Below are 26,165 nucleotides of genomic sequence, written 5' to 3' on the forward strand. Positions count from 1 at the left end.
ATCACAGTGTTATTTCTGTTCACGGAGAAAAGTTCCCTTTAAAACTAACTTCGTAAACTCGATATTTTGAAAAACCATTTTCGTTGTTAATTTTCGACCTCTTGTTATGTATGTATATTAGCTAGTAACCGCACAGTCGCATAATCGTATATCTGCAGAGAACATAAGTGAGTGATGGTAACAATAGAATTGCGATCTTGACCCAATTTTGACCCGATGTTTCCCGGTGATACTTATTGTTTGTTTCGAAGTATCTTAGTACTTCGATATTCGCACTCGATACACAATTGAGTTCTCTCCTTCTGTAATTTCTAGCTTATAGCCACTGACACGTTGTAGTATCAGTTCTTGTCGTGACACTACAAACACCTCAAAATAATTTCTCAGTCGCGTCTTCGGCCATGCGGAAATATATGAATAAGTGTGATATGCACATCGTGGAAACTTTGAAGAAAAATGTTGTTTAATTCGAAGGGAGAGTATTTTATCATTTGAATTAGCGACTAGTGCCCAAAAGAGCCGCTATATTTGAGAAGCGAGCAAGGTCCGAAGTTTAACAGGGTGACCCTATTCGACGGAATGATGGAACGGTGGAATGGTGGAGTACCTCGTTTTATGAAACATAAGTCTCACAAAAATGAAATTGCAATGAAAAAGGAAAATAATTTATAATCAACAGGCAAAATCAAAAGAAGCATGATTTAATCATTATTGGAGCCTTGAGGATAGACCGTCAAAGAAACAGTGAGGTTTCTTGAGCTAGCCCCCTATTAATTATCATCACTGTTACCATTATCATCATTGTTGTTGATATGATTATAAATATATGTTATTTGCCGGCTGGGAGGTCCGTATGGTGAAAAACTGTGACCGAGGTCTTGAAAATGCTGCCCGAGGCCACAGTTTTTCACTATACGGACCTACCCTTAGCCGGTAAATAACATATATTTTTTTAAACTTAACGAAATACACTCTGAAAGAACCCGAATGATTTACGGCTATAAATACGGCAAGATCTTCCATAAACTGAACGAATTTTGAGCAAGTAAATGGTAGTTAAAGTAGAGGTGATACAAATTAAAGAGAGATGCTTCACTGAAACATTTTCACTTGTGTAATGATAAAGGTGATTTAAAAGGCTTCCAAACAAAGTTTGAAACATTATTTTTACAAGTATCTGTCACACTCTGACACCAGTCAATTAGAGAGCGCGTAAGAAAAAAAAGCGCAAGAAGATTTGAAAAACAACGGAACTAGTTTGGCAAGGTCTGTCACGACAATGTTTTCTTAAAAAACAGTCAATGATCTAACGGAAAGTATTATTCACTCTCATCGACGATTCATTCATTCACGTACGAAGATTTACCTCTGTTCATTAAGTAAACGGCCAGGAAAGTAATTGTGAGTAAATTCAAATTTTTTATTTTGAAGTTGTGAGAGTTTGCTCGTTTGTTTGCTGCAACGGCGTGTGTAAATCTGGTCTTTCCTCCACAAAAACTAAATTCGAACGGCACACTCCAACGAGACACAAGGGGATTTAATGCGGCTTTTTCTCAATAAATTCCTTCAGTTTCTGTTGTGCAATTTATGGTCCAAATGTCCAAATTGAACGGACTTGGAAAGACTCACTGAGAGCGTATATTTATTGTCGAACTGAAATTAAAACTTCGCTCGCTCTTTCACTACAAACAAATTGTTCGAGAAAATTCAGATATTAAATGAATGAAAGTTCCATTGTTCAGTTTACCTGTAACCAAATACCTCACGTTTTAACTTTCTAGGTACTTTTTGTGAATGATTAAAATCAATTGCAGACGGTTTTTAGGCCGCTTGTCAACCAACGCAATGACACTATTGCTTATATAAATTCATTCTGAAACCAACATTTTTTTGTCAACCAAAGTGATTTGATAGAGAGAAAAGAGAGGATTCATAAGTCGGCTTAAGGTAGTGACCGATGTGTTTGCTTAAAAATACTGCCCAGCCGGCAAAATGAGGTATATTTATGAAAAATGGCAACGAAAGTTGGAATGTACTCGGCGACTCACAAAAGCGTTACCGTGGCCCGTGGGCAGAGATAGGAAAATACTGACCGGGTAAAGAACCAATCAGATTGCAGGATTCGTTACCGTGCCCTCTAAAAATAAAAAAATAATATACGATTATTTGCTTTTTGCTTTCACTGAATGCTCTGTCACGCTGCCACCTCTGCCCCCAGTATAATCGAGCGTAGCGTGACAAACTCACGAGAGAGCTTCGTGCTTCGTTCACTAGTCACGACAACTTCGCCACGTTTGTATCTGTGAATTACCGCCATGAGCTTTTTAAGGCGACTGATTCCACGTTCGAAAGTTGATATTAAAGACAAATTTGTTTTAATTACGGGTTGCGATTCCGGTTTCGGTCAAGAGACAGCCGTTCGACTGGATAAGATGGGGGCTTGTGTGTTGGCGACTTGTTTAACGAAAGAAGGTGAACAAAGTTTGAAATCTGTGGCGAGCGATAAATTGAAAACTTTCCAGATGGATGTGACTAGTTCGCAACAAATTAGGGAGGTCTACGAAGAAGTTGAAAGATATATTCCTTATAACACAGGTAAGCTTGCTCTTCAAACCAATGTACCAGTTTAATGCGGTTGAAGGCCCGGGAAGTGTTCATGAAAACCAAGTACTAATAGGATAAAATCACTAAATTTCCTTAAAAATTATTTATTTCGATCACAGTTGTGAAATGAAGGACTTCTCGTGTTTTCATGGATGTGCCACAGCAAAAAGAGTTGCAAATTGATGCAAATATATACATCAGATGGATGAATTCGATCGTGAAAAACAAATGTATGAATGCTTGAAGCGACGTAAAATATGATTATCGCGCGTTTGTATTCCTAGAATCCCTGCATCACGTCCCGATAATTTACTCTATTAATAAATCTTAGCAGAATTAAAAAGGTGAAAAGATACATTTACTTAAAATGGTCAGTATCTTGAATGTACCAACTGCCACTATCAAATGATATTTATGAAGAGCACGAATGCAACATTACACGTAACGCTGGGCTCTTGATTGATCGAAGTAAGTTTAATTAGAAAATGATCACCGAGTGCTCACGCTTGATGTAAATTTCCTAAATCCATAGATATAAGCGAGAATTGACGAATAAAATGAGCCACATCGTAGTATAAAGTGATTCTAATAACCCATTCGTGTGCTCAGCGAAATAGCGTGACGCGACCGGATATTTGATACGATTCTTGTGACGTAGAAAAACAGGCGTGTGACAAAAAATTGAAAGCTGGGGTGTGGGGAGGGGGGTGCACTGCAGGACAACTAAATCCGAGTTGTAAATTAAGTTAAACGTAAATTTCCTTACCAAGCTGAACATTTACTCAGTGTTGTTTCAGGCAATTTCACCATGACGAAAATTTCCTTCAATCTCATTTCCACCTTTTTGCATAAGAGTGTGTGAAAATGGTAATGTATCCCCACTAATTTTTCTTCTTAGAGGGCTGAGATAATAATGTTTGTTTGTTGGACCTGCGCAAAGTAGTGCTGACTTAAAAGAGTCACCAAACGGTCTCTGTATTATCTTTCTTGTTTCTCTATCGCTAGGATTGTGGGGCCTCGTAAATAATGCTGGAATCGCCTATCCTGGTCCCATCGAATGGACACCGCTGGAACATTTTAAACGCACCGCCGATGTTAATCTTTGGGGGACGATTGACGTCACTAAAACTTTTCTACCGCTGGTGAAAAGAGCCCAGGGACGAGTTGTAAATTTCTCAAGCGTTCTCGGTAAGTCGGGTGGGAGATCTAGGGGAAACACCCCACTTCCCTATTCCCACATCCCTACCGTTCTTGCTGCTCCAAAACCAAGGTATCGAAATACTTTAATATGTGAGTAAACATTTTCGGGAACGGATCCTCTCCAGGTCTGCGTTTGACAAGTGGCACGAGTAAACTATCAGCAGCTCTCTGAATGTAATGATGTATCTCGTTTCTGGTTTGCTTCCAGGTGTGTAAATCTGCGTGGCAATCGTTCTATTTTAACTTTCCATCGTTCCTTTCGCTAGTGCATCATTTCCAACAATTGACTTAAAACTAAAGTTAATAATCGGACTCTTTGTCCATCCACTCAACAGGTCGAGTATCCCTTACACTACTAGGATCTTACGCAGTAACAAAGTATGGTGTGCAAGCATTTTCAGACGCTCTCAGACGAGAGATGAATCCTTGGGGAATAAAAGTTAGCATTGTGGAACCCGGTGGATTCCGTACTGAAATTACTAGAGCACACTTAGTACAGAGACAGCTCCAAGAAGGCTGGAATGGATTGAATGATGAACTAAAACAAGAGTATATGGAAAAAGGTAACAATAGCATCTATTGCAGAACTGCAGTGGTACAAAATCTCCAGCCTTCTTCTCCTACTGCATGCATATGAAAAAGTAAATAGGAGGCGCACGTCAGTAGAAATAGAGATTAACTACTAACTGGGTTAAGACCTTCCATACTACCGAATCAAGAAAGAGTATCTCTACATCTATGAATAGAGGTGCTGAGTTAAAGGGAGTTTAAAGGGGCTCTTTGAGACAATTTTATGTGAGTTTATTCATTTCAGTCGCGGTAGTATGCACAGAACAGAACAGCATCATCATGAAAATTAGATTAAAAAAAAACACATTTCAAATAGAGATTTCGTACGCTTTTACATCACATCTGAACTTCATCCAGCTCGCCTACGGACCCAGCCATAGGGAAGGGTCTAAAATTTTAGCGACCGGGTCTGTCAAGGGAGCTACACTCCATAGACTGGGGAAAGTTAAGCATCACTTGACCACACCGATAAGAGATGTCCAGCTCTGAGAAGCAGGTCTTAAAACTATTAGACTGATCCTTTAATCTTTCAGCTGAAAGCACTTTTACGGTTAAAAAAAGATGAAACGTTGAATTATGAAATATAGATTTGCCTACCACTGTTCTTCTTTTAGGTATTAAATTGTTTCTTCCAATGCGACCTTCACCTCATACCTATAAAATTGTCGACGGCGTTGTCGAAGCTTTGACGTCAGAGTCACCACGTGACCGATACTTGATTGGTTTGGACACCCCGGTTTACGCGTGGTTGGCAAGGTTACCAGCTGTTTACGGAGATGTCATAATCAAGCTTTTATCTATTACGCTTCCACTGCCACCGAAAATTACAAAAAAATTAAAGCTGTAAAATAAGTGAGCAGTGAACTGAGCGGCAATCAACGCTCTTTCTTGATATTTTGAACTGAATTTGAAGCATCGAAAGGCTCGGAACTGGAAAATAAAATCAAATACTCAAAGAGTCACTGAAAAGCTCGTTATCCTCAGTTGCGAGATTGCCAAATTGCAAGTGCTTGTCAATCAACTACGTTCACGACAATCCACGATGTGAAAACGGTTCCCGATTTTAGTTCTATGGTTAGTGACAGAAGCTTATAACCTGTAGGTCATAAGCGTCTGCCTGTAACCATTAGCGTTTGTATCTGCAATTGCAAGGCTAAGTATGCTTACACGTTTTTACTCTAAACATGTTTGCCATACTTCTTTTTCAAAGTCAGGAATTCACGAACAACTTTTTCTATTAAGCCATCATAAATTGATGCTCCGGTGTTCAAATGGTGCTTTCAAGATATTTCTGACTTCTCGTTGTCATTTTCATTTAGTGGTTTTGATCTGCACTCTAGGAGTACGACTGTATTTTAACCCTTTAACTCCCAAGATTTCATTAGTAATTCTCCTCACTGCCTGCCATACAATTTATGTGATGTTGGTTTGGAGAATTTGGAATTGGATCAACCACTAATTCCCTAATTGATATTTTTCTTTATTCTCATTACTTGTCTGCTTGAGATCAAACTGATAATGTAAGGAGAAATTCTGTCTAGGTCACTAGTGGGATTTAAAGTGTTAACAAAATATAGCTCTTTGTGTTGATCATTTTATTGCCTGGGTCAGCTGGGTAACAAAGTTTTTTACCTTTTTAACCGGGAGTAAGGCTCTTATCAAGTATGGAAATTGAATTTATATTTCCATCCACAAGGCTTGAAGACTGTCAAATATTATAATTGTTTGTTTGTGTGAGTGTGATGTCTGTATAGTTTGTGTATATAGACCATATGATACCTGTACCTCTGCTATAAAAGTTTAATTAATAATAACTTAATCCAGCTCCCTGTCATTTCTAGCTGAATAGTTACTCTAGTTGGCTGGTATCCTCTGATTATCATTATTAATTATCAATTGTTACATATTGTTAAAAGTTGATGTAGGGTACAATAAAGTTATTGTTGTTGTTAGTGCAAGGAGCACTTGCCACTGTGAAAGATAAATTGCAGTGACTCAAGGACAGGCACCCAGCTAACAAATCAAAACTATTTTGATCCCAGACAAGGTATAAATTGGAGGCAAAGGGAAGAATCTATTTCTGACTACATGAGGTTTACTTGCTGGTGACTTCGAATAGATCACATGAGTGTTTGAGGCAGTAAAAACAACCAAGTTTCTGTAAATAGCTTGTAAAGTTGAGTAAGTATCTGAGCATAGACTAGTAAAGGGTTAGAGTTTCAGAGAGCAAGGATGGCTCAGTGGTGATAGCACTTGCCCCCCACCACTGCAGCCTAGTTTCAATTCCTGGACCTGGCATCACATGTGGGTTGAGTTTATCATTGCTTCTTGTCCAAAGGTCCTTTGTCTGGGTCCTTCCCTTTTCCTCCCTCCACAAATATCAACACTCCAAATTCCAATTTGACCTGGAAACAGTGGACAAAAAGACCCACCTACTGAAGTGGCCTTTGCTAAATCCCATTTTTAAAATTATTAAATTAAGAGTACCTACACGATAAATATTATTATGAAACATTACACTCACTATGAAAAATCTGATTGGTCAAGAACATGGAATAAATATACAATAGCCTGTGAAATTGACATGAAAACCCAATCTCTGAAGTGGATATTACAATGATTGTTATCCTAGCCGCTCATCCATGTAGTGCTCTTGCACCTTCAGCTTAAGCAGATACATCACACCCACATTTTGATATTCTTGATATCATGCTCAACCTCATCCAATAATTGCTTATTGTAATCTGGCTATTTGATTACCACCTAATTTTTTATTGTGACCAGAATATTCTAGGCCCAAATACCCCTAAGGATACAGGGTAACTATACTGACTTGTATGGTTTACTGTCACTTTTCCTTAATATTTTGATAATTTGCCCATGCATGCAATGAATGCACTTTGCAATCTTAAAATTTTGAGACTTGGTAATATTTTAAAGACTGAAAACATTGCTTTTAGACACATAAAATGAAGAATTATGAAAGTTACTGAGTCAGGGATTCTTGCTCAAGGAGAAGGAAAAGAAAAAAAAAGGTAATACTATGCAGCAAACCTGAATTTCTAAAAAAGTACAAAGGCACTAGATTTGTTACATCTGCATTTAAATTCTTTGAAGCAAAATGTGGGAATCTCATTAAGTACATCTGACCCACTAGTTCAAAGGGTGGATAATATATTATCTACTGGGATATTATCTACTGGGTAAATCACTGTCCAGTTGATAGTGCAGTATGTTTTGTGAACACTTATCCACTTGATGGCAATTTATAATTATTTTATATACGTTATGTGCCCTTGAACAACTGGACACTGCATGAACTTTAAAGTTAACTTCAAGTTCATAGAGTCTCCCATGTATAAAGCTCTCAAACCACAATGTCAAACAGCTTTCATTGAGCACTCAAAACTATAGCTATTTAAGCCTTGCTGGTTCAGGGTGACCAGCATATACTAGGGAGCATTTTAAGTTTGTTCTGCAATCTGCCTCAATATAATTAAGTGGAACATTTTGCAGGGTAGAAACTGAACTCATAAGGATGAATTATTATACCCATGAAATTGTTGGAACACACAGAGAAACTTTGGTTCTGCAAAATTATGCTCATAGTGCATAACCCCTGACAAAACCCTTCATTTATTTAGTCAATAGGAATGTTACCATTTAAATCAAGACTTGAAGGAAAAACCTCCAAGTTTCTATTAAAATTATGAAAGTGTTTTGTGTTATTAAGATTTGTTTAGAAAAATTGGAAATTAAGAACCAAATGTAAAAAACTGTAACAAGCATTATCAATAAAGCCTGCAATGCTGACTATAATATCAACATGGCAACAACTGCTTCAAAGGCATCTACACAACTTTGCATGATCAACATATTTAATAATTTTTGCTTTGTGATGTAACTTTGTTGGGTTGCTTTTAAAAAAATTGAAAAGCTATGTACCTGGTCGTGTTTATTATCATTATTATTACCATTTTAAAAATTTATTTTAAATATTATGATAATTATCATAAAAATAAACACCTTTACACTTTTGTTTTTGTATGCTTTAAGACTTAAATTTAATCCGATAGCGTTTGCCAATAAAAAGTATAGTGAATGATTATTGATTACATCGGCTATCAAAGTTCAGCTCATCCTCAATCTTGTCAAGCATCAGTCGCAAAGTGCGTGTTTATCTGTAGAGGATATTTTTTTGTTTCAATCATTACCGGCGTTTAACTCTCAGGGCAATAAATTATGCGTAAGTACTCACACAATTTGTATTTAAAGGTATTTAGTACTTACCAGACGACTGCAACAGTGGTTAGAAAACACTTAATTTACCACAAAGTCTTGAAGAGCCGAGAAGTTTTCCAGACTGGCTACACGTCTACGCATGAGCAAATATTGAGGTCAACAGATACCCGTATGTTTGGAAAGTCTCAATGTGAGCGAGTGAAAAAACTGTTCGACTTATGAAAGAAAGTATTATAATGTGCCTCTCAATTTGATGCTAATCAGTCCAAAATCCCGAGAATTACATAAGATTTCTGACAGTAAGGTATCATATGGAATTACTGAAACGTCTTTGGATTTATGTAGTGGAACAGTGCTGATTTGTTGAGCAAATTGAGCCCCAGTGTCTCTCCTTACACTGAACAAGTACACAGCGTAAAACTTTGCAGACGTATGTAGAGAGTAAACCTAAAAAGGGCAGTGGAGGGTTATCTTGAGGTAAACTTACTTGAGAAGAAAAGCTTTGAGCATTAGCCATAATAGGGCGCAAAAACAGTGCATATAGGACTGATAAGGCAATTAAAATGCGCAAGATATTCTAGAGGACTTTCATATTTGACCTACACCTTTAGAGGGATGTGTGATTTATTTTAGTTCGTGCAGATAAACAGACCAGTTATTTGATCTTACCATTTAATCCCGTTCATGAAAAACTGTTGGACTTTCTTATATGAGAAAGGCCTAGTCTGCTGGACTCAAGGAAATCAGATGGTGCTATTCCATCATGTAAGAACTGAGTGAATATGAAGGAAAACAGTATCCACACGCAAAATTTAAATCTCACTGCAGTTTAATCACTCAACCACATCTTACAGGCATGCTCAAAAAAGTAAGACCAATTATTCACCTCAACAAGCAATGAGAAAATCATGAGCGCACTATTTCATAGTAAAAAGGAAAAAGCTGTGTACTAATCTCAGGTTTCTTCACTATAAGTAAAAGTTCATCGTTTTTCAGAATTTGGTTTTAACATGAGTAAAATTAAACACTTCAGAGAACAAAGGACACACACTAGTTGTCTACGCGGCCAAAATCTTGCGCGCTTCTCGCACACACGTTATGGCGATCGACACTTGATCTTTAACAAGTTGCCAGTTGTTGGTCTTGTCGATGTCGAACAAGGCATCGGTGATTCCTGGGAAGCTAGAACTACCATAGATGTTGTGCATCTGAGGCGCAAACAGCACGTGGCGAACTCGTGTCCTTCCCGGAAGTCCGAATGGCCAAATGAAAGCGCGCTCCATGTTCATCATCTGATCATTAAGAATACGCAGTTGGGTGAAGTCCTTGATATCACTAGCGTTAGCCTTTCTTTGCTCGAAGACGTCTGCAGTTTTTGAAAACTCTGCTACCTCACGAGCCAGGTAATTAAGAGTTATATTTCCCTTCAAGAGTTCAGATTTATGGACTGTTTCCAAGGTATCAAGGTTACGTTTCAGAGCTATTTTGTAGTCCGTGAGATTGTAAGGAAATAAGGGAGTGTCAGCAGCCGCGAGCAGAATTCTTGCACCTATTTGAGACATCGCCAAGTGAGTGGTGAAATGTGGATCGTTGAAGGTTTTTTGCCAGTAGAATGTGTCATGAACTGTGTGATAAACAGGATATAGGGTCCTGTTCATGCTCTTAAATCTGTAACTCATGTCAATACTTGATACTCCAATGAAATGACTGAAAGGTGCATAATCAGATCCAGAGCCTAGACCTCCGAATTGAGGTTTTCCAGGAGATGAGGAAGGATATTTCTTTGACCAGCGATCATAAACACTTGCGCTCTTTTCCCGCTCATTGGGATCCTTCACAGATGCAGTTTCTCGATAAACAAGTGACTTTAAGGAAGGATTCCCATTTGCTCCAAAGCTGTAGTTTCCTTTCACCGCAGAGTCAACATTCAGATACATGACTGCTTTGTTTCTTAGCATGTTTCTGTTTTCTTCCACCCATTCATATGAACCGATTAGACCATATTCCTCAGCACCCCAACTGCAAAGCTTGATCGTTCTCCTAGGCCGCCAGTCAGTTTCGTTCAGTAGTTTTCCCAAGCCGCGCGACACTTCCATCATAACCGCTGACCCACTTGAAGGATCCACTCCGCCAAACACCCAAGCGTCTCGGTGATTTCCCATAAGCACCCAACGATCGGGCTCTTCTTTTCCAAGGATCGTACCAATGACGTTATACGCAGGCAACGTAACGAACTGGTTGTTCACCTCCAGTCTCACTTTCAAGTCTCTATCTGGGGAGCCTGGGCCAAACTTATAGACGAAGCCTAGGCCACCTGCCCAGCTTGAGGGTACTGATTGACCTTGGTGAAGTACCCAGAATTTAAATTCAGCGAAAAAAGATTTTCGAAGATTGATTTGGGTAGATCATTTAGCTAAATTATATATCAGGAGTTACCTCTTAGGAGTACCCCCTTAAACATAAAAAGATGTCGAGTTATATTGTGGCCTTCCTCGCCAAGAGTTTTCTTTATAGGAAAGTTTATTGGCGGAGAGTTTGAGCCCAATTGTAAGGTGTGAGGAGGTATGATTCAAATATATCTTGCCCTACGCCTCTGACAAATAAAATGGACATATCTCTTCAATCTGCTACTTCCTACTTTTCTTTAGGTGATGTTAAAAAAAAAAAATCAATTCAAGGGGAGTGCCTAATGATTCCATTATGGTCCGAAAGTTTCAAACCTCAACAAACGTAGAGCTTAAGTCACTGCCTCACTGAGGGGACGACACTAAATAAGTGACATCATACCTCCAAGACGCTTCAAAAATTCGTAAGCATTATCATACGTTAACACTTGTGCAGGAATTTTCGGTATGGCGTCGGTGTCGTTGATGGCTAATCTGTAAACGCCGTCTATTGATGGCAGGAGAGGGGTCAAAGGATCACCATCTGCTAAGCCAATGGTTCCTCTCTGGGTACCAGTTCCTGGAAGCCACCATGTCTTTGGGAACGTTTCCTCCATCCCTTGCGGAGAGTAGTCCGCTGGATCAGAATATAGCAGTGCACCAACAGCTCCACAGTTTTGGGCGTTTAGGACCTACAGGAACAAAAACGTTTGAGAATCACTGAATTCAGGGCGTGAAATTGCGCCTAATACAGGCGCCAATGCGCCTAAATTTTTCACTTTGGCGACCAAATCCTGAAAGTTAGTCGCCAAATTGGCGACTAGAACGTTTCATCATAACCTTACCAAGAGATATAGTGAATTAAAAAGATTTGCAAAGATAAATCCGCGGCAAACTTCCTCGTTAAGTTTATTTCCAAAACGTAGCACATGCATCTCGATCGATAACTAGACGCCATCTTGGATTTAGATGAGCCTGAAGGTTGTATATCATCCATCCTAGTGTCCACTTTGTAGCACGTTAAAGATCTTTACCCTAACTTAATTTTGGAGGGTCTATCTAGAACGCTGACAGCGTAAAGAAAGATTTTGTTTGTCTTTGAAAATGGCGACCAACTTTTTTTGAATTGGCTACCACTTTGAAGAATTTAGGAGCCAAGTGGCTATCAGAAAAAAAAAGTTAATTTCACGCCCTGCTGAACAACCATGCAAACGACACTAGGCGTTTCTCAAATTTTACCTTATTTCCTCGAAATATTTTTCCATATCGCATGATCACAATCTTTCCAGTGCATTTCAAGTTTCTCTTCTCTAATTCTAGGAAATCGTCCACAGTACCGTAGTTTGCGTACATCAGTTCAGCCTCCACGATTCCCGGTGGAGAGTAGCCCAGGAAGGGTGGCAGGACAAGAGGGTCGTTTTCACTTGGCTCAGCGATCTAAAAGCCGCAAGCAAAAAAATATTTCCCCTTCAATTTTTTGAAATAAAAAGAAATTTGGAGAAACAAATGATTACAAAGTTCGACGCTAGAACGTTAGAACTTCTAAAAGCTGTTTTTATGATATTTTTAGTGACGTTTCAACATTACTTCACGTCATTATCAAGTCAAGAGTAAAAAGGACAAGTGAAAATATATTAAGTAATGCAAGAACAATGAAAATTTTATTTTTGTCCCTCTAAATATAGTTCCCAGAGGTGAACTATAGACCTTTTGGGGAACTGTACCATAGGAATAAACACATTCTCTCCATTGTTGTTCCTAACTTAAAATGTCTTTCACTTGTTAGTTTAAATAGAACTTTTAAGAAATTGAAAGGAAAAATACAAACAAACAGTTGTTATATGTTCTAAGAATTAATTATGTTTTTAAATAACGAGTTAAGACGATACAGAAGGGACAAAGCTAAGGCATTTAAATGTGTAGGACGGCTTGACATGCAAATTTAGAACTTGAGTGCTAGTTTTGTCCATCTAAACAAGTGAGGATAAAAAATGACTGGTGCTGGATATGAGTGCCTTTTTTGCTTCGGGGTTTGTCTGTGCACAATCAATTCCGAGTTTATCCTAGTTTTTACAAATCACCCTAATAACAGCAGGGGGTCACTCGCCTTTTCAGGGCCTGTTACGTTCCAGACAACTCTTCCTACGAGCACGTCGATGATTTGAACGACGTTGGGTTTATTTCTTGGTGGCCTGGATAGAAGGACGTCATATCGCACCATTTCCACGTGATCAAACTTATAGCTGACCCACTTGTCACGGATATATTCGCCAAGCTTTCTGTTTTGCTCTCCACCACCAACGTGGGGGCGCTTTGTAAAAATGCTACACGAATAGATATGAGTGAAAAGTTAGCTGAATCAAATGAAACGAACGCGAGGCGAGCGCGAAGGCCTCACGCTCGCCTCGAGCTTGGTAAAATGGAGCGAATAGTGAATGGCACGAGGTTCGGCTTACAACCCGACCCAGACTTCCTTCTTCGTTTATTTCACTCATCCGCTACAATATTCTCGGTTTGTAGCTGACGTCATACATATATGCAAATTAAGCGCCGCCATGTTGGTGCTCATCTTAGGTGTGAAATTTCATGCAAATACAATGCCATCTCTGTGGTGCCCTCTTTTAAATACTTTGTTCGATGAATACGTCGAGTGAAAAAAATCCAGAATTCCATGGGAATATTTTCCTTAGGATACCCGCGCTTTCGAACTATTCGGAGGGCCTAGAAAGCCATGTTCGAGAACGAAAATTTCTGTGGTAGGTGTCGATCCAGCAGCCATTCCAAGAGAGCAGTTCCACTTAGAATGTTTGCCCCCGATAGAAGTCTCGTACCTTCTTTCCTGTTTAGTTCTGGAGACAAGTTATTATACAAATCATCAATTTAAAGCTTTTAAAAATGTTGAAGCGTACATGCAAGTGATGTCTGGCTTCGTAACATCGGTTCAAGGAGCAGAGATTCCCAACAAGATTCTTGTTGTGGCGAAGGTGAGACATTCGCAGCGGATGAACGATCCTCTTAAAGACATTTGGATCATCGCAGAAAGTGATGGTACCATTCTCTCTACTCATTGCTAAGGCTGCAAGGCAGGCCTTGCTGAATCCTGCTCGCACGTAGCGAGTGTACTTTTCTATATCTAAGCAGTGACAAGAATCCAAGGGAAACTCGCATGTGCTCAAACAAAATGCACGTGGATTCTGCCAACTTATGTTAGAGAAGTGCCGTACTCGAAGGTGCGGGAAATCGACTTTTAAAAACACGATGGACCAAAGAATCGACTCTCAGCACCCAAATTTCGGGGAACAGCAGGAAAACTCAGTGGAAAAGGACGATCAAAGTAAGCCCATCGCGTTTCTATCAGAAGAAGAAATGCAGGCTGTGTATGCGAAGCTAAAATTAAGCTGTACTCAGCTTCATCGACCCCTATGTTCACCAGTTTATCGATGAGAGCCGCTCACTGCCGATTATTCCCAACCTATTTGAAACGGGAAATGTTGATCTTGATTATCCAGAACTACTGAGAAAATGTGTTGAAGTGACATTGGATATTTCTGATGAGGACGTAAACAAAGTGGAACTCAACAAAAGAGATCAAACTAGTGGGTCAGGATTTCTTAGACATCGAGCTGGCAGAATTGGTGCGTCTGAAAGTCATGCAGAATTTCACACAAACATTGCACAGCCCTCTCACTCTCTGATTAAAACAATTTGTTAACCATGCCTCTACATAGTTAACAATAAAGCTACCAGGCATGGTCAGAGGCATGAAAGTCATGCTGTAAATGCATACGAAACTGCTGTAAAAACTGGTCATGTGAACTTAACTGTTAAGAAGTGTAGCTTTTTTTATCAACAAAGAACATGAATTTCTCCATTCCACTCCTGATTTTCTAGTGTCATGTGACTGTTGTGGCACTGGATGTGGTGAAGTGAAGTGCCCAATTATAATCAAAGATGGCAACTTTGAGAACTTTGCTCAGCAGAAGAATTCCTGCCTAGAAAAAATGAATGGACATTTACAGCTCAGAAAAAGTCACAGCTATTACTATCAGGTGCAGCGGCAGCTTTTCTCTGTGCCTGAAATCAAGTATTACGACTTTGTGGTTTGTGTCATTGATGAGAAAAAGAGCATGAATTTAATAGTGCTGTGCAAATATCCAGATGTGCAGCACTGGAACTCTGTACTGCCCAAACTGGAAACATTTTGGAGAATATGCATTCTTTCAGAAATTCTAGGGCGATGGTAAACCTGAAGATGCACAATGCCCCCTAAATTACCAGATAAGGATGCAATTTGTTTTTTTTAGGAAAATCGGACATAAGGAGACCATTTCATGCAGTAACAAAAAGTGCCCTTATGAAAGGTTTCACCCTTCCTGTCTTTAGCTCACAACCATGAGGAAGGATGGAGCATGAAGCTACTCTCAACTTCCCCAATTCAAGAGAAGAGGTGGTACCAGGACATCAGCACAACCCTCTATGGCATCTATTCAGGCAGCTATGAAATTGGATAACATTTGCATCTGCAAGGCTAAGCCTAGTACAACAGAGACAGTTGTAGAATGCCACGGAGACAGCTGTAAAAATTGGAAAATTTTTCCACCTTACCTGCCACAGTTTAAACAGAATGCCCAACAATTATTGGAAATGTTCTGAATGCAACAAACTTGCCACAATCTATTCAGCCACCACCCTTACCAAGTATTGTTCTTCATCAGATTCCTCAAGTGGTGAAGGGGAAAGTGATATTTCTATCTCTAAAGTCTCAAAGGAAGTTTGCTTAATCAAATGGTACAATAGTAGGACAGAAGTTAACAAGAGCTGCACAAACTCTTGTCATGTGATCCACCAGTGGAGTGTGGTGATCAGAGTTTCATGATGAGATATCAGATAGTCAGTTCGCAGGGTACCTTCCAGAATTGTAAATTTCCATCTGAGCAATCCAATTACATGTTCCACATGGATCCTTACATTTGCAATCCCTCTCGTCTGATCCACATCCACTGGGTCCAGTTGAGATTTGCCCTTTGTGAAAGCTTGGATTACCAGTCTCGCTTGCTTGAGGCCAACTCTTACACTGATGGTAAATCCTTGGTCAGCCATCACCATATCTCCTGGAAGAAGCTTGACCAAGAAACCACAGTTCTCTGTTACAAATTCATTGGAGACAAGACCTCCCCAGGCTTCTGAAACAAAAGAAATCATTCCTTGTGGGGTTAATACAACAATAATCTTATGGAGTTGTGGTGTTTATAGCTGGAAAATGTCTGGCAAGCAGGTCTGATGGCCTTCCAATGAACTCCTCAAAACAGTCAATGACAACAGTTGTGTTCTTGCCAAAGGCATACCGGAAACACTGGGGCATTGTCTTCCAAAGTTGATACCTGTCTGGCCAGAAAACAAAGGGAAATAGTCTCTTGTCCATTACCACAATCCAATGGAAAAATATTCTTGAAATGGTTGAAATTGATACAACAAAAACTGTAGGCAAGACCCTGTAATGGTAGATTAAGCCTTAAGTTTCATGAGTACAATAATAAACTCTTGGAACCTATCAAGTGACTGAGTTTGCCTTTTAACGTGTGAAGCTACATGGTCAAACACAACCATTGGCACTTCCAAGGAAGGTAGACCAGTATAAAGGCAAACCTTCTTGTCAGAGTTAAAAAAAAATCTTTATCTGGTGCCCAATGCTTGCTTTTTTGAAACATATATTCTAACTTGGTGGTTTGGCATTCCAAATCCTTTCACTCTGTGTCTGCTTGGCACTCGGCGTCTCTCATAATTTTAGTTCTGATTTCATCAGACTCACTGCCTTCATCACATGCCATAAGATCATCCGAAAAGGCATCTTCCTTTCCTTCGTTTCCAGTTTTCTCTTCTTCTGTGGAGGTGCTTGGCTGATTAAAGTCAATCTGGGCCACAGGAAGACTGCTTTCACTGAGTTTCCAACACTTCTCGGCCACTTCACATTCCTGTTGCTCAATGGCATATTTCTCTCTTTTCTTCACTCTTTCTTGTCTCTCTGCTCTTGCTTCATAGTCTATCTCACGGCCATAACTTTTCTTTCCAAGCTCTAAAGTTGGCACCCAGTCTATATTGTGCTTGTCCCAGTAAGGAGATGGCTTTCCAGAGACAAAATGCTTGTTGCATACTTATTTGCTTTTGAGAGTGTCTTTTGCTTTTTTGTCACCCTGACTTATCGCTTGTATCCACTTTTCTCTCCTCTTGGTCATCAATTCTTCTTTAAAGGCAGACTTACTTTTTATAACTGATGGTATTCTATAAAATCTAATCCCTTTGTCTCGATCATTTCTACTGCCACAGCTGAAAACTATGCAATGAACCATTTCTACTTTCTCACTTTCACCTTACTATAAGCACATTTGTAACTATTTGTTTGGGCACCAACATGGCAGATAGCAACTGTTGTCAATACAAAAGTCATGTGGGTGAAAACCAAGAATTTGAAAATATGTTTTTCTAAATAACTCGCATGCTTTGAAAGATTACAGAATTTTTTTTCATGGAAACCCTAGGTTGACTGTTATAATTCAGTTGAGTCAAATGGAGGTTTTTTTTGGCCTCTGAAGGTGGGAAGTAACCTTAATGGAGACACTTTTTGGCCTCCAAATTGTACTTTCAATGCACAAAAAAAAACAATTAAGGGGTACTCGCTGGGCGCTAAGGTTGATGATTTATTATTTTAAACAGAGCTATCACCCAGATTGAGCTAGAAAATGCTCCTTAAGTGCCACTAAGGCGAGTGGGCACTAAGTTCTAGACATTATTTCACTACTCACCATTTCTCTGAAACAAGATATTTGCCAAGCTTTCTGTTGATAAACCTATTTGCCTCTTGGAGCCCATGGGTTCGATAACTAATCCTCCCATCACTATCTGCCCTCGCTTAACTTTCCTGCAAAAGTGCCATCTTGCACTCGAAAGCCCAGCCTGAGCAGATGGTTCTTACGCTTTCACTTTTACGAGGAAGTAAAACTTATTAAGCGAGCGCCACGCTGATTTACGATCGACTGAAAAGTACCTTCAACGGCAAATACTAAGCTCATTTGGAGTAGTTGTTCAAGTAGACTGGAGCTGCTGGCGCTTGTTAAATACTCACGCGAAGTTGCAATATTCACCGCGTCGCGCGTAAGTGTGATGCAGCAAAAAGTTATAAAACTAAAGTGCAACTTACCGGGAAAATTCCTCAACCTTTTCAGCTGTGAGTGAATCGACCATCATTTCATGTAGTTGCTTGTATTTAGATTCATCCCCCTTTCCCGTAGGTGAGGTCGTAGGTGAGGTCGTAGGTAAGACGTTAACAGGGCATGTGGGAACCATTGCAGGAGACTCGCTTGCACCGGCTTTCATTGCATAGTAACCGATGACAAACCCGATGAAGAAAATCACAACTGCTCCCAATATACCAAGACCGACGTACAACCGAAATCGGTTCGGTGGTCTGTCCTCTTCAACATGTCCAGCTTCTAACTGATTCAACATTTCAAATTCAGCCATGATTTATCGCAGTGACGATCAGGATTACTGAAAATTCGGACGGTTCCAATAAATGAATGAGATGCCAGAAATCAAATCTCTCTGCTCTGCGCAAAGGGTTCTGGGTTTGCCACAGGGTAAACAACGCAAATTGGTACAAACGAATTCATGGCGAAAAGTTAACTAGGCGTCCCAAAAAATGATTTTTGAGAGAATTCAGCACTTTGTTGCAGCTGTTTTATCAGGAAAGGATTAAAGCAATGTTGATACGTGGACAGTGTAAGTTTTTGTCCAAATAACCATGAAATATGTGTTAAAATCTACCGATAAAGTTCTCTCCTTTCGTAAGGTTTATTGGGAAATCGACATCTGGTAATGGTCTTGAAATATCACAAAGTTACGTATAAATCAGAAGAAATTGCCCCATAAATTACTTTCAGTAAAATTGACGTGTGTACAACCAATTTTAATACTAGCTAACGTCTTTTATACACAAATTATGGCTTCCAGTATTTTAAATCCTCAAAGGAGAGAAGTCGTTGTCAGAGGAGACGGAAATTGTTTTTACCGAGCTATTACTCTCTGGAATGATGAAATAAGTGATGAGAAACATGAAGAAATCCGCACGTTGAGTTCTAGTTTGATAGAGAGAAAAACGAAGGTGTTTGAGCCGCTACTTTTCTCTTCGAACTCCGTGGAAGATCATGTCAAGAACAGCAAGATAACGGGAGCTTTAGCTGAAACTGGACATCTTCAGCTGCGCATCGCTCCTCAAGCGACCCATTTGCACCTTTTCATTGTCGCAGAAAAAATGGTACATCTTTGAACCGATTATGAACATTGATTCGTTTTCATCGATCACGAAAAAAAAGTGCAGTTGTTCAATCACTCAAATATATCATGATGATTATGCTCAAGCAAATAATTTTAATCTCCTTCTGCCTAGAGGTAGCTGTTGTGGTGCTCCTCTGCCTGAGAATACAGCATCCTCTGTTTCAATAGATTTAGAAAACAATGGTAAGTCATATGCCAAAGCTGTGAACAGATGTCACAAACTCATCCTTCCTTCAAACCACCTTTGATTAAAGCTACAGAATCCAAGCAACCTGGTCAAGATCTAGCTTATTTAAATACAAAAACAATGTCTTCATACTCTTAAACAACTGTGAATAAGCCAACTCAATCTCCAGAAGCTACCAGTGCCAGCTAAACCTCTTCTGTGAAACAGCTAAATCTAGCTACATGTACTAAACCTTCTGCTGTCCATTATCCATCTTATTCTACCATAACCAGCTCCCAAACATCTACAGACAAAAGTGCATGTAACACTACCAAGCAACCACCTTCAAAAATAGCCATCACTACATCTACCAATCCCAACTTTGACCAAATGGATGTGAAACAAATTAAAGCACTTATTTCTGCCCAGCATGTTCAAGTCTCCATTTACCACAAACCCGAACTTATTCAGCTAGTTAGAGCAGTTGCTTTTGTGGACCTTCCTACTGACCCTGACTTTGAAAGTGAGTTCATTGATGAATGTTTGTTAAGATGCCTCGTGCTTCCAGTGGGACAAAAATTTTGGACCCCTTCCAAATGGCATCATTGTCCAGTGTCTTCTCCCAGCTCCCTCCATTTGGACTAATGGACATTTTTAATGATCTAATAATGAGCAAAACTGATTAGGATAAAAGCATTTTATCCTCCTGGTGCTCATTTGAAGAGTGTAATCTATGTACGAATGGCCATGTTCAGAGCCTTGGAGTAAATGCTACAAAGGACCTTGATGGCAGTATTTTTTTGTGTGTTTGTAGCTGGAGTTATACCAACTCAGAAAGAAAAAAACTCAAGAAGGCGATAAACTATACAGGCTCTGGTTTGGTTTGGACCCAACTAGGTCTGTGTATTTTGCATTCTGTAGGTGCCAAGGTGAAGCTGATCAAGGATGCAGACATTTAGGTGCAACTTTGTTTGAACTTGATGTTTTTCTTTCAAATCAAAGAAAGTCTGTCACCTCTATGTCTGCATATTGGAACCCCTTGCCAACACCTACACACAAACCTGTCCCTACATTTCCAAAAGCTCTTTGATGAAAAAGAAAAGAAAAATAACATTATATGATGATTCTTGGATTGATTCCTTTAATCCTAGACCCATGAAAGGTAGAAAGGAAATAACGTCTACTTTTAGAAAATTTTTTTTTTGTGCAAAGAAACTCAGAAAAGTTGATCTTTGTTCTGGTATTCTTGATTTTTTTACCATTTTCCGTAAACTATGATGAAAATGAAGATTTTTCACATCTTGATAATATATCTCACCTGACCATATTATCTCAAGCTGAGAATTATCTCAAGATAAATTTTAATAAGCTATTTGAGGACAACCTTTCAAACTTTGCTGAAGAATTTCTAAAAGCCTAGACCTTTTCAGACAATAATAGAATGATTATAATCAAAACATCCATAGGACAACACAGCAACAAAACCTGCATGAGATGAGACACCTTTTAGTTATGGGGAAAAAATCAAATCTCTTTATACTGCCAAAAAAAACTTTAGACGAAGATCCTCATACTGATGTATTACTCACTGTTAAAAATACCACTGAACAGAAAGAATTTAAAGAAAACCAAGTGTATCCTGAAACCATAGAACAATAGAAGAAGAAAATCCAAAATTTTACTACTCAAAATTCAGTGAAAAACAGCATTGTTTATTTGATCTTCAGGAGCCAGGTCTCCTAATTATTGGCAGTTTTGGATAGGAGCAAGTCTAAATGGTAATAGAAAATCTCAGTGTTGTGACCCTACAGAAATAGGGATAAATTATCCATTTTTAAGGAAGGACCTTGACTCTGAAATTGCTTTCCTGCTACCAACTGTTGATGGAAAAAAAGATGAAAATGGGAATTTTTTCTCAACAAAAATCATCTACATTATTTCCAAGTTCAGACTGGCATGGCAGTTTTGGGTTTAAACTTGTGACTTTGTTACCTATACAAGTAAAGGAATATTTATTGTTACTATTAATATTAGCGATAAGTTTTGGGAAACTGTTGTAGTAACAGTTTGCAAGTTTTATTGTCAGCAAGTAGTTCCTTCCTAATGACAATTTTCACACAAAAACTGGTTTTTTTTTTAAATTTAAACTGGTTTAATGTTTGAACTTGAACTTGATTTCCAGAGAAAAAATAAGTAAGAAGAGCTCCATTACATTGCTATTCTCCTGAAAGATAAAGTTGCTCAAATCATTTTCCTAATATTCTGAAGTGGCAGTTGTGGCTCTAAATCATCTTTATTGTCATTTTCAGATCCTTCAGATACTGAAATGAATTTTGAACTGGCAAAAATCAAAGCTGCAAGAGATGTCCCAACTGAACAACAAACTTATTAATCAGTATGAGGAATTTACCCTCTTTCTTTTGATTAAAGCGTGAATCAAAAATCTTTATAATCTTTAAATAAATTTATCGTTAGATGCACTATTATCATCCAGCATTCTTAATTATAAAAATATCTCTATTCTTCAGAAAAAATAATGACAATGAAATTTGTGATGTTCACCGTCGGAACCGTTGAAGAAGAAAAGAAGAAATGAAAAAAAGAAGTTTCTATTCAACTACATTCGTTCAGCGCTTAACTGAACGCAGTCGAAATGCTGTGATAATAGCTGAGAGTATTCGCTCAAGAATATTCTCTCCGCCAATCAGACCGCGTTTATCTTCTTGTCCCTTTCGCTTCCTGTGATTTTAACCTTAGTTCTGATTGGCTGTTGTGATTTCTTTAATTTAATTGCGTTTGCGCTGCTCAATTTACTGACTGCATCATTTGCTTTACAACCATATGGGAGGGCAAGGGGTACTACATTAAAATGGTTTTGCGTACATTTATTTTACACCCAAGTACCCCAAAATTCAAAACTGGTTTCGGGTACAATTAAAACAGCTTGCTCCGTCATGATAAGCGTTTCGGGACGAGCGTTTCTTCGCTCGCGGGTAAGTACGAGGCCTTGAGTCAGACGGGGTCTTCATGGCTCGCATTGTTGGCTCGCATTGCATCATTAGTGCCAGGCCCCAGGTAAACCTCTTGTAGCTCCTCGGCTCGTCTAAAATCTTCCCGCGGGCGGTGAAACACGCGCCCTGCAACACTCTTAATGATGAGGGCCCACGCGCCGGCCACTTTCAAGAGCAGATAGTCGTGGGCTTGTTCCTTCACGAGTATTCTTATAGATAGACCCGCGTATTCTAGAATCATGTTTCTTTACCCCTTGGTCTTGGTCCAGGATCGAAACCGCAGGAAGGAACACGTAAGCCACATTCACGCTTATCATCTCAAAATTAGAAGGATTTCTTTTACGAATGTTTACCTGTCGTAATTCGCAAGTTGTCGTAGATCATAGAAAAACCGCGACGACAAAAAAAACTGAGAGGTGAAGGAAGAAAGGTTTCTTCTCGATTTCGAAAGTCTTCACACATCACCCACGCGTCAGTTACTCCCCAAGCTTTTTGGTAAACCGTCACGTTTATCGGAACTGCATCAGAAAAAGGGCACATGTAAGCCATGTTCACGCATTCTTCTTAAAAACCTCTACTCAAAATTAAAAGAGCCTGTTTTATAAAAGGCTACCTAACGTAGTCGTTAAAATGGTGAACACAGATTATTTCGCTTCCTCCAGATTATAGTTCGGCATCAAATCATTCAATAACACTTTTCAACAGAAGCGTGTTTGAAACGTTCCAGTCCAGTTCTATAGTACTGCTGTCAGCACAGGCAACAATAACAATTCGCGGAAATGATGCTACAGTACTTCCTACATTTTGATCGTCTCAGCGGTCAATAGCTCAGTGGGCGTGAGTTAGAGAATGGCTTAGGTCAAGCCGGCTTTTCTTTTCCTTTGGAGACTCTTACGACCCTCTTACGGCCCTGTTATTTGGTTTGTTACGCGTAGGCGGCTATCCAAGCTTATAAATCATTCCCTCCGTAGCCGTTTTTTCTTTGGCCATCTTACAGTTGAGGCAAATCACAAACATCATCATTATTGAGTGAAAAAATTATGAAATCACACCTTTTCATTTCTTACTTTATTAACTTTTTACCAGTACAGGCGATCGTCATTAAATTATTCCTTTGTCTGTGATTTTTTCCCACGGAAAATCCATTGTGTGTTTCCGACGGGCGTCATTTAATTTGATGCGGTTGTTTTTCTTCCATTGACTGACAAATAATGAAATTGTGGGGGAAAATGGCGTTAAGTGGCACAATAGATTGCCAAAGATAACAAGTCTATTGTTATTTGCTAATGAACACGTTAGCTAACACTGTTCTTAATAGAATTCTTAATTGCCTTTGAGCAGGCTTAATTTGCAAATTTGAGTGAAATTGTTCAGTTATAGTAAATAAACATAAGGGGAGAGAAAGAGTATCCACAACACTTAAGACTTTCTGTAAAATTCGCTGTAACTGTCAGTGCTTTCGATGTTTAGAAAATCTGTTTCACTACATCGTCACATGTCAAAGCCAGCCGGCGTCTTGATAAAAAAACCCAGAGCGTCAAGTGGTGAATTGAAGACTTGTCCGAACGATATTAAATTTCACAGATAAGGTCGCGCTCCTGACCTTCAATACCACCATGAAAGCGTGTAATAAATGGAACAAGGCGATGATAGCACCTTTAATGTACTTTAGCTTCTACAATAAAACGATTTTGCCGACGAAACACTTGTAACTCGTGCTTGTTTCTTCGGTCTCCTTCTCTGACTGTCTGCGGACGTGCTTGTGAGTTTCTGACGTTTCTTAGCAGATCCATAATTATTTCACTGTTATGTTACCATAAACAAATCAGGTCTAAGCCGGACGGTAAGTTAGTTGGAGTGTTACGAGCTCAACCACGTACCACTGGCCGGGACTGTACATGGATTCATAGTCCTCAAGACATGCGGATCACGCGGCAGGCGTTTGATCGCCCGAGAAGTTGCCTTTGTCAGGGAATGAGCAGTCCATTGGTGTCGAGTTAAGGCATCAGAGCGACTGTATTTTTGACCGCAACCCAACACAACACACGTAAATACTTTTTTCTCGGAATTTTGAAGATGTGTCTTTTGATGTTTGCTTAAATGATCTTTTCGTCCAAACGCCTTATTGCATATGTCGCACTTGTGAGGGCGAACACCGGTGTGGATGCGTTTGTGGCGCGTCAATTCCTCGTTGCGAGCGAATCGTCTATCGCAGCCATCAAAAGTACATTGAAAAGGCTTTTCCCCAGTGTGAATCCTCAAGTGACCTTGAAGCTGACCGTTGTTGCTGCATCGTATGTCGCATAACGGACAAGGGTATTTCTTCTTTCTTCCTTTTCCATTCAAGTTTGGGACACAAGCGTTCGATTTTTCGACCGATTCCTCCAGTACTTGTAAGACGGACGCACCGGATTTAAAATTCTTGGGCGGTTGATCAGAATTTTGTGGCACGACACAAAGAGAAGGAATAACAGCCTGAGAATCAAAACTCATCGGAGACGCTTGGACATTAACAGGGGGTGGAGGCGTTGTAGTGAAAGCAGCAGCAAAGCCAAGTGGTCCCACCGGCTGCTTCCAAAGCGATGACGAATTTCCCAGCTCAGGCGGACGAAAGATTTGTTGAAGAGTCGGCAGCGGAGGTGCGTGAAAAAGAATCGTTGGTTTGAAAACGCGAAACAAACCCAGATTATTTTGTGTGGCTTGCATGATTCAAACAGCTCCAACAAAACACAAGAAATGTGCTTTGCTTGACAAGATGGGATTGACACGGAGTTAGGTGGGGTGACAAACGACCAATCACAGTGCTCGTTGTCGACCGCACTGTAAATGGAGAAGATAAACTAAACCTTTCATGGCTGGGCGTGATAGGGGGCATGAGAGATTTGAAGGGCCACCTCGTAGTATCAGTCTGAAAGGATGCTTTTATCGCAATGTTAGATCACAAAGTTTGCTTAGTTCACAAAAATGCTTCCTAGCACGGATTACACAGATTGAGATAATCCAGCTTGGTAGAGGGTTTAAGTCATGTTTCGCCGATAAATTCTTAGTTCTGCTTTGTATAAATATTTATCGGCACCTATCATATATATCTCAAATGAAAACAATCGAACAGTAAAACCTCACACAGCAGTGAATGATAAACACAACCCAGGAGGCGGGATCATTGAGTTTAAAAGAGAAACAACATGTCTTAATAAGAAAATAACAGTTGGGCTCATTTGTGCCAGAAACGCTAAATGGATTTATGGCGATGAAAAAGGACGATTTATTTATGTTTGGTCAAAAGTACCTCCAGGCATGAAATGATATCCTCTCGAGTTTACGGGTGAATAAAAAAGGCGGAGATTGGTGAGATTCTCAGCGCTTGCAAGCAGTAGTAGTTTTTGTGCTTGATATATGGTCTGTTTCTCATCAATCTAATACTATTAGCATATTTGTGCAATTTACACTTAAGGCTGTATTGGGACTCACGCCCGCGCCGCACTGAATGAACCGATTACAACGCAGTTCGGAATCTTCAACACCGGAAATTATTTGGGAAGCTCTGAGGTCAGGGCAGGCATTGAAAAATAAAAGGTCACTAACTTCCTGTTCGATTACACGCAACACACCCCCGTCGAATGAAAATAGTGGAGATGCCATAATGAACAAATGGCA

At 39.5% G+C, this 26,165-nt stretch overlaps 4 protein-coding genes and 3 pseudogenes across 4 annotated transcripts in view; 4 read left to right on the top strand and 3 right to left on the bottom strand.

The window, feature by feature from the left end:
* LOC131774359 (uncharacterized) overlaps positions 1-1,088 on the top strand; it is a 2,473-nt gene extending 1,385 nt beyond the window's left edge. The window contains exon 1 of the mRNA XM_066164296.1: positions 1-1,088. This exon is cut by the window's left edge and continues 1,385 nt beyond it. The gene's annotated coding sequence lies outside the window, so the exon portion shown is untranslated.
* A 1,171-nt stretch (positions 1,089-2,259) lies between these two features.
* Positions 2,260-7,161, top strand: LOC131774360 (retinol dehydrogenase 7). The gene is made up of 4 exons (XM_059090372.2): positions 2,260-2,595; positions 3,610-3,792; positions 4,140-4,367; positions 4,989-7,161. The coding sequence occupies exons 1-4, from the start codon at positions 2,316-2,318 to the stop codon at positions 5,219-5,221; spliced, it is 924 nt and encodes a 307-aa protein (XP_058946355.2). The 5' UTR covers positions 2,260-2,315; the 3' UTR covers positions 5,222-7,161.
* A 2,250-nt stretch (positions 7,162-9,411) lies between these two features.
* Positions 9,412-18,584, bottom strand: LOC131784058 (N-acetylated-alpha-linked acidic dipeptidase 2). Its single transcript, XM_059100846.2, has 5 exons — positions 18,196-18,584; positions 13,108-13,324; positions 12,240-12,437; positions 11,404-11,692; positions 9,412-10,957 (listed from the first exon to the last, which is right to left on the bottom strand). Exons 1-5 carry the CDS (start codon positions 18,516-18,518, stop codon positions 9,675-9,677), a joined length of 2,310 nt encoding a protein of 769 aa, XP_058956829.2. The 5' UTR covers positions 18,519-18,584; the 3' UTR covers positions 9,412-9,674.
* Positions 13,638-16,453, top strand: LOC136283246 (uncharacterized; annotated as a pseudogene).
* On the bottom strand, positions 16,231-17,347 carry LOC136283249 (uncharacterized; annotated as a pseudogene).
* Positions 18,585-18,996: 412 nt separating the features above from the next.
* LOC136284033 (uncharacterized) lies at positions 18,997-21,889 on the top strand (annotated as a pseudogene).
* Positions 21,890-23,580: 1,691 nt separating this feature from the next.
* Positions 23,581-25,260, bottom strand: LOC131784089 (early growth response protein 2-like). Its single transcript, XM_059100871.2, has one exon. It carries the CDS (start codon positions 25,212-25,214, stop codon positions 24,369-24,371), a length of 846 nt encoding a protein of 281 aa, XP_058956854.1. The 5' UTR covers positions 25,215-25,260; the 3' UTR covers positions 23,581-24,368.
* Positions 25,261-26,165: the final 905 nt, after the last annotated feature.

Source organism: Pocillopora verrucosa, chromosome 1 (assembly GCF_036669915.1).
Source record: "Pocillopora verrucosa isolate sample1 chromosome 1, ASM3666991v2, whole genome shotgun sequence".
Classification (NCBI taxonomy): domain Eukaryota; kingdom Metazoa; phylum Cnidaria; class Anthozoa; order Scleractinia; family Pocilloporidae; genus Pocillopora; species Pocillopora verrucosa.

What these genes read in the sequence shown, in the direction of transcription:
- LOC131774360 (XM_059090372.2), top strand. Translation starts at nt 2,316, where the DNA reads ATGAGCTTTTTAAGGCGACTGATTCCACGTTCGAAAGTTGATATTAAA. An exon ending in AAATTTCTCAAGCGTTCTCG is followed by an intron (nt 3,793 to 4,139) that starts GTAAGTCGGGTG and finishes TCCACTCAACAG; the next exon opens with GTCGAGTATCCCTTACACTA. An exon ending in ACAAGAGTATATGGAAAAAG is followed by an intron (nt 4,368 to 4,988) that starts GTAACAATAGCA and finishes TTCTTCTTTTAG; the next exon opens with GTATTAAATTGTTTCTTCCA.
- LOC131784058 (XM_059100846.2), bottom strand. Translation starts at nt 18,518, where the DNA reads ATGGCTGAATTTGAAATGTTGAATCAGTTAGAAGCTGGACATGTTGAA. An exon ending in ACGTAACAGGCCCTGAAAAG is followed by an intron (nt 12,438 to 13,107) that starts GCGAGTGACCCC and finishes TGCGGCTTTTAG; the next exon opens with ATCGCTGAGCCAAGTGAAAA. An exon ending in ATTTTTGAAGCGTCTTGGAG is followed by an intron (nt 10,958 to 11,403) that starts GTATGATGTCAC and finishes TACTTCACCAAG; the next exon opens with GTCAATCAGTACCCTCAAGC.
- LOC131784089 (XM_059100871.2), bottom strand. Translation starts at nt 25,214, where the DNA reads ATGCAAGCCACACAAAATAATCTGGGTTTGTTTCGCGTTTTCAAACCA.